At 36.2% G+C, this 7473-nt stretch overlaps 2 protein-coding genes across 2 annotated transcripts; both read left to right on the top strand.

The window, feature by feature from the left end:
* Positions 1-1812: 1812 nt before the first annotated feature.
* LOC107695601 (uncharacterized) lies at positions 1813-3586 on the top strand. The gene is made up of 4 exons (XM_016495600.1): positions 1813-1918; positions 2000-2093; positions 2178-2265; positions 2354-3586. The coding sequence occupies exons 1-4, from the start codon at positions 1879-1881 to the stop codon at positions 3044-3046; spliced, it is 915 nt and encodes a 304-aa protein (XP_016351086.1). The 5' UTR covers positions 1813-1878; the 3' UTR covers positions 3047-3586.
* Positions 3587-4280: 694 nt separating this feature from the next.
* Positions 4281-6885, top strand: LOC107695602 (uncharacterized). Its single transcript, XM_016495601.1, has 4 exons — positions 4281-4440; positions 4735-4828; positions 5763-5856; positions 6032-6885. Exons 1-4 carry the CDS (start codon positions 4419-4421, stop codon positions 6737-6739), a joined length of 918 nt encoding a protein of 305 aa, XP_016351087.1. The 5' UTR covers positions 4281-4418; the 3' UTR covers positions 6740-6885.
* The last annotated feature ends 588 nt before the right edge of the window (positions 6886-7473 follow it).

Consider the following 7473-nt stretch of genomic DNA (forward strand, 5'->3'; position numbering starts at 1 on the left):
AACTTCCAGTGAGCAGTACGAGAGAGTGAGAGCGATAACACCAAATTTAACACACCTGCTCCCCATTCACACCTGGGGCAAGTTCAAGGTCAAACCGGTGCGCAACGTTTTGCTACAGTTTCTGGTTTGCACGACATGTTTCCTGGAAATGGTGTGCAACGGTGTGCAACGGGGTTTGAGATACGTTTTTCTCTTGTTTGGTGGGTGTGTCAAAATGTCAGCCCAATCAGCAGCAACATGTATATAAACCGTGCGGTATTAAAGAGACAGCTTGCACAATGTAATTAACATCAAAATAAATTTACAAGAGCAAGTATATTGTTTGCACATGTTTATTTACATTAAAGGCAAAATAACTAAAATAATAAGAGCACAAGATATAATAAAATATTTACAAAAATGTGAGAGGTGTACTCACTTCTGTGAGATACTGTATATATATATATATATATATATAATAAAATAAAACATAATGTATTGTATAAAGCAGTCGATGCTTTTTTTGGGACAGATGGACTGCCATTCTTCCACACTTTCCAGTTTTTTAAATGCATCTGACAGGTTTATGCAAAAACTACTTGGCAGACCTGAACATTAACTGGGCCACATCTCTCTCACCAAATTAGTTGATGATTTGTGTGTTGACACTCCTGACTGGACTTGTTGACTGTTTCTTCATTAAAGAAGGAGACCCCCTCTATTATTAATAGTTTAGCAGAGGCTTGTAAAGGTCAAGTGCATTAGTTGAGATTTCAAACACACTGCATGAAGATCTGGGTAGGATAAAAGCAGCTGTTTATTTCATCTAAGAGTATTGTATTTATTGTATGAATATAAGTAAATCAAGTAGTCAAGAACTGCCTCTGAGTTGTGACAAGTATGTGGAGATGTGTACATTATAATCCAAATTCCAACGTGACTATTAGCATTGCCTTAATGTAGAATGATACATTATTTATTCTTTTGGCATATTCTTTTATCTACAACCTATACCTCTTCTTGTAGAGCTACACTGTTTATCGGCTTATACGGAGACTTATAATTTCTCACCGTTACCGATGGGTGGAAAATGTTGATTTGTTGTTTTCAATGACACGAAAGTTGTCTTCCTCCAGGTAGCGCATTGCTGAATAGAGAACCGCGAGTGTATTCAAATTTCAGGAAGTTTTTATTTGATACATTCGTACACTAAAAATAACAGTTCAAATCTATTAATTTGTTAACACGTGGCCTGGAAAACTTAGCTGCTATCTCGCTTTATACGATTTTTTAAAAATCCTCATCTAGTAATCACAAACGACTCTGATAAGCGATGAGCAAAGTAACAGCCGCCACGTGATAGGGTTGTCTCGCGGTGCCTGTTATTTTTCTCAGCGCTGTTCGGGATCGACCAATTACAGTTGTTTGTGAATACTATGATTCTTTAATCTAGATCTGGACAGTAATTCTAACATAATAATTACACTCTGAGACTTTAATAGTCTTTTAAATACACATAAAAGAGCTAAAATTATTATTGTACTTACACCCTTCGGTCTAGTAAGCCACGCACACATTTAATGCTAATTACTTTTCTTTGGTTTGGTTTGGTTTGGTCTTTTAGCCTAGTCAGTAACCAAAAAAAAGATCTCGTGAATGCGTTTGAGTTTAATGTTCTATTCACACGTATTAATTCCGTTTAAGTCAAACCAAATTTACATTTCAAGAAATATTTTATACGCAAATTCACTCCTTCAAAATAAGGGCACTTAGTAGACAGCATATGCAGGCTGTGCTCGTACCGCGCCATTTTCCCTGGGAGGGAATGTTAACAGAAGCACACTTTCAACGTGCACTATTAAGGGCCCTAGAAATCTGTTTTACGAAGTGATATAAAATATGGATTCGGCGTCGACCAGCTCTAAACTCATCTATAAAAGTAAGTCGTTCGTTTTTGCGCGAAACTAATTAGTAATGTGAGCATTAAGCTAACTAACTGGCTGTTTTATGTGCACTATAGTGTCTAATGAGGATATCACAAAGCTGATACAGCTGCGATCGAGCAACTCGGCGCTTTTTGACGGGAGGAAAAATTCGTCTAAAACAGCCTGGAGGTGAGATTTGCAGTCTTAAAATTTGCCTTGCTCTCTCACAACCTGCGTTCAGATTCAAAGTCGTTATTTTGTTTATTTTTTCAGTGCAATACTCAGAGAAATGGGGCTTGAAGAAAAGATGACAACTGAGCAGATTGCCAAAAAGTGGGAGAACCTGAAGGCAAGATATAAGGTTGGTCTCACTGCTAATTATGTTTTGCAAATGCCAACTTTCGTAGAACATATTCAGCAGTTTAATGCATTTCACACTTCATTACAAGGATGCAAAATATCCTCCCACCGGTGTGGAGAAGAACCCCACCTGCTGGAAATGGTTCAATCTCATGGACGATGCTCTGGGTGAAGAGTTTGATGAAAAGATCAGCCAGCAAGTGATCACATCAGAAGCTGACAATGATAATGCACCTCATCCAAGTAAGCGGCTACGCCAGATTAAAGTCGGAGGGGAAATATTGGAATTCCTGGAAGAGGAAGGAACTTTGGTGAACGTGCCCCCGGCCTCCAGTCCGCATCTGGTTAAGCGGGGAAGACAAAAAGGCAAGCAGACGACAGAAAGTCACTCGCTGGACATCATGAGAACCAAACTTCGAAGAGAAAGACAGCTTCTAGAAAAGGAGCTTGGAGGCCTGGACAGAGAACAAGCCCTTCTAGAGCGGGAAAGGGCCCTTGCCGATCGGGAAAGAGCAGCGCTTCAGCGGGACAGAGCCCAGGTAGAGAAGGACAAAGCTGCGGTTAACAGAGACAAGGCGTCTTTGGAACAGGACAGAGCCCGACTGCAGAAAGACAGAGAAGTTTTGGCTAGGGACAGAGCGGCCCTTGAAAGAGACAGAAGGTCGGCGCATATCACTAATCACGTGAAAAGCAGTTTAGGATGCAATGGGCTGGACTGTCCTCACGAAAAAAACAGAGAAAGATTAATATTCTTACTTGAAAAGGTGATTGAAAAAATTTAAAGCAGGTCTGAGATGGGGGCAAACCTCAGGGAAAAACTGCGATGAGTTATTGGGATTATCTGAACAATCCTTGGGTTGTTGACTGAAGATACATTATGTACACAGTCTAGAATGGATTCCACATACATTGACAGGGTGCACAAGCTAAATATTTTTGAGATTTTTTTATTGATTTGTAAATGTTGAAAGAAACATGGAGTGTGATGATGGTTTATTTCTGAAACAATGTAAAATAACAGTGTCTGGAGGTAAAGTATACCATACGTGCCACACAATTAATGTCAAAAGAAGATTTATGGTCCACCTTGTTGTCATTCAGAAACTTCAAATTTAGCTGAAAAGTATAAAAAGCTGTTTAATGACAGGTCTATTGTAGAGACAACTGACCCCATATAGAGTCACAAAAAGTAATGTGTATTCAACAAACAGTATCTTTTTTCTAGTTATTAATCTTGCTTCTTTTTTGCAGTCAAGAATTTATGGTTTGTGTCTATTCAAGTTTTAGGTTTGTGGCTTTCACAAATAAACCTGCACTGAAAAATATACACCAGAGAAAGTGTAACAACTAGTCCTGGTCTCACAGTTTTTAGTGAAATTTTCACTCAAATTGTTTACAAAACGAATCAAATAAAAAATGAACAATGTATATTATTATCATATATAATGCAGATAGAAATGTGTAATGAAAACTTTTTAAATGGGTGTAATTCAAAATAGAATATTTTTTAGGAAAATCTTACTTTTGATCAGTTACTTTAGTGTTATTCATATGCTATTTTGGTTTTTATTTTCTGTTTTCATGTTCATTTTAGTTTAATTTTTAGTAATTTTGTTATGTACTTTTGTGTGATTTGTATTAGTTTTTGATTAAAAAAAAGAGAAAAAAAAATACTACTTGGGTTTAATTTATTTCCAGTAATTTTATTTTCATTTAGTTTAAGTTTTGAATCTAATGTTTGTGTTGTATTTTATTTCAGCTTTATTTCAAAATGCTTTTAAAAGTTTGTTTTAGTTGATGATAATAACCCTGCTGTTGATTACAGAATTCAGCATTTTTTGATGACTCCATTTTTTATAAAACTTGTAGACATATAATCTATAACTAAAGATGAGAAGGAATTGAGACGAAGATGCTTATTTTATTGTTATAATTTTTCTATAGTGTAACTGAGAGTTGTTTTGTCTCCTGACAGCTAGAGGGCAATAATCTAATAACATTCGTCCGTCTGTTAAAAACGGGAAAAGCTGTGAAGAAGTGCTGTCTGCAATAGAAACGCAAACGGTTATTGAAGAAGTGAAAGAAAACAATAATATTCATGGTATTACTGTATATCTCATAAGAGGAGTTTGGCCGCCTCTCTCCCTTTCAGAAATGGCGCAACCATCTCAACAATGTGAGTGTCATTGTGTAAACCTGCACTGTGTGCACGCATGCAAAACTTTCGCACATTTCTGTAACTCATGAGTTTCTATATAATTCACGGTGGATTTAAAACCGGGTTAATGCACTTGATATGTGCAGCTGCTTTCGAGTAATAAATAAGGATTTATTACTATTATTTCAGACTGACAGTTGTCAGTGTTTATGCTGTGGTTTGACTGGGCGGTTTGTTTTGCATATATAAAATCATGTTACAGCAGCACCAAACCTACAGTAAACTCATGCCGGACTGGCTGTTCTGTTTCAGGGTCTCACAAGGACACTGAGACACTGATCAGGTGGCGCATGACCCATGGCTATTTATTCTCAGGCTGGAGGAACACATGCAGAAATGGCTGGGAGTATGTACTCATTGTGATTCATATGTCATATGTGATTAATTTTACATCGGCAGTACATGTCGTTTGTATCCCATTATATATGCGTAATTGCTTGTTGTTGCTATTGTTTAACAATAAAGAGCATCTCTTAATGAAGGGGGTTTCAAACTTTTAATGCCAGGGACCCCCGTTCATGCTGACCCCTTTCTAATAATGACAGATGAGGTATAATCCATTTATACTATGTAAAATTATCAATAAAAATGTTGAGTTCTAATTATTTTATTATATTATAATAATTTTGCTTTATAGATACTTTTATATTACATTTAAATGTTATATTAAATATTAAATAATATAACATTTAAATTTATATTAAAAATAAATTTTGTATGTTATATAATTTATAATTTTAAATATTTGGAATTTATTTAGTTACCATTTAGTTATATTATATTTAGATATATTTCACTTTATATTTATATTATATTTAATTAAATTAAGTTGATTATTTTATTTTACAGTAAATATAGTTACAAAGCAGATATTCAGAGAATATTGCACTACGGCATCCAACAAGCAAGATAAAGGTTGCAATGGCAAGGAGAAACTCATTAGAAATAAACAGCCAAATAATGGTAGAACGAATTCATGATTACTGAATGAATGTTTTAAAATATTCATTCAGTAATAATAGAAAAATATACAAAAAAATGAAACATTTAATAATATATATACATTTTAAGCATTTAATTCATATCTTAAGGAAACACATTGAGAGTTTTGTAAAAATAAATAAATTAATTAATAAATAAAAACTAAAATTTTCATTGACATGGGTGTCATCCAAACTTTGTGTAGCCCCCTAGGGGTCACCAGTTTGAAAATCCAAGTATTTTCTTTTCTATAAGCAGCTTTTAAAAAGAAAGTGACAAAGTGTGTTTTCTTTTTGTAGGCTGTTCATACAAGAGACAAAATCCAACCTGGATGGAAATATTACTTCTCAAAGAGCAAAACGAAAGTGGGAGAATTTAAAATGCAAATACAAGGTAAGGTGGACACATCGAATGGACACTGTCTTTATTTTCAATTAAAATTATTTACTCATATAGCTGCACACCACTAATACTTTTTGTTCTTCAGAAATTCTAAAAATGTAGTTATAAATTAAATATGTATGCATGCAATTCTCCTGAAGTGGTTTTCTCTACCTTTTCCCCCTAGGTTTTAAAAGCTCTTGCAAAGGATGTTGAAACGGTTAAACCCGAATCCTGGCAGTGGTTCAGACTCATGGATAAGGCTGTAGATGGCGATCCCACTGATGTCGACCCTCCTAAACCGACCTTATTGTCCAGCCTGGCCGATGAGTCTGAATGTGCAGCCCAGCCAAGCAAAAAGATGTATCAAGTAGAAATGGGGAGTGATATTCTAGAATTACTGACACATTCAGTAATCGAGGTAAATACTCAAGCGACGGTAGCTGATGGAGGACCCTCATCAGATACAGCAGAAAGCGTGAATGAGAGACCCGTGGAAAAAAGCCCTCCAGAGACTCAAGACGAGCTACACTTCGAAAGAGCCAAACTCAGACGAGAGCGACAGCTGCTGGAGAAGGAGCACGCAGACCTGGACCAAGAGCGAGTGCTGCTGGAGCACGAGAAGGCCATCGCAGAGAGGGAGAAAATGGCGTTGGAGAGAGACAGAGCGCAGTTGGAAAAGGACCGAGCTGCGATTGACCGGGAAAGAGCCTCGCTGGAACAGGACAGAGTGAGACTGGAGCGGGACAGAGCAGCCCTTGAAAGAGACAGAGAGACTTTTACCGCCATGGCTCTTGATACAAACGGCACAGGACACACTGAACCAGACTCCCCATATGCCGAGGACAGAAAAAGATTAATATTTTTGTTCGAAAAACTGATCGAGAGATTTTGAAATCACTGAAAACTGTCAGTGTTGCTTGTTCTGAGGGTATTTAAAATAGTAAGGTACTTAAATTAAAGCATTTCAAAATTAAAGTTGCCCCTCTCAGGACATTTTTGAGGAGAGGAAAGGTGTTCACAGCTGGATAGTTTTAGAGTTCATTGTAGTTCAGTACAATACATAATGGATAATTTATGTTAAGTTTATTCCCCTTATTTTCAGGTTCTTGGATGCCTTGAGATTAAAGTTACTGTTTAAGTCTTTTGTCTTTCATATTTAGTGCCTTAAAATCTTTAGACTCACACTTGTTTCTTGTTTACGGATGACCAAGAGTTAGTAGAAAATGTAATTTATGTTTTTTTTCTTCATAAACGATTGCTTTTGTTTTAAAACGGCAAACAAATTTAGACAAATTGAATACACAATTTTCCATAACACTGCTCTGTAGTGTAGTCTGCTTAACATATTACATTAACATAATATATTAACATGAACAGAATATAATGATTTCAAATAATAAAATACATAGGAACTATGAAATAATGAGAACTGTAAATGTGAAAGGCTCATGAAGTGACTAATTTTGATCACAGAAATGAAAAGGTGCAGTCACATTTAGCACTGTTCTGGGAGCGAAATACGGTAATTTCAGTAGGAATCCACACGATTGTGAAAGATAACTTCATGCAGATTTCACCACGAGTTCAAGTTGGTGATGCAGATTCAGAGCGTTGACCAACAGAAAG

This window comes from Sinocyclocheilus anshuiensis, unplaced genomic scaffold (genome assembly GCF_001515605.1).
Source record: "Sinocyclocheilus anshuiensis isolate Anshui unplaced genomic scaffold, SAMN03320099.WGS_v1.1 scaffold770, whole genome shotgun sequence".
In the NCBI taxonomy this organism is placed as follows: domain Eukaryota; kingdom Metazoa; phylum Chordata; class Actinopteri; order Cypriniformes; family Cyprinidae; genus Sinocyclocheilus; species Sinocyclocheilus anshuiensis.

Bases quoted from the DNA above. Each gene is read 5' to 3' on its own strand.
- LOC107695602 (XM_016495601.1), top strand. From the start codon at position 4,419: ATGGCGCAACCATCTCAACAAT. The intron at 4,441-4,734 runs GTGAGTGTCATT...GTTCTGTTTCAG, and splicing joins GGCGCAACCATCTCAACAAT to GGTCTCACAAGGACACTGAG. The intron at 4,829-5,762 runs GTATGTACTCAT...TTCTTTTTGTAG, and splicing joins ACATGCAGAAATGGCTGGGA to GCTGTTCATACAAGAGACAA.
- LOC107695601 (XM_016495600.1), top strand. From the start codon at position 1,879: ATGGATTCGGCGTCGACCAGCTCTAAACTCATCTATAAAA. The intron at 2,094-2,177 runs GTGAGATTTGCA...TTATTTTTTCAG, and splicing joins TCGTCTAAAACAGCCTGGAG to TGCAATACTCAGAGAAATGG. The intron at 2,266-2,353 runs GTTGGTCTCACT...CTTCATTACAAG, and splicing joins ACCTGAAGGCAAGATATAAG to GATGCAAAATATCCTCCCAC.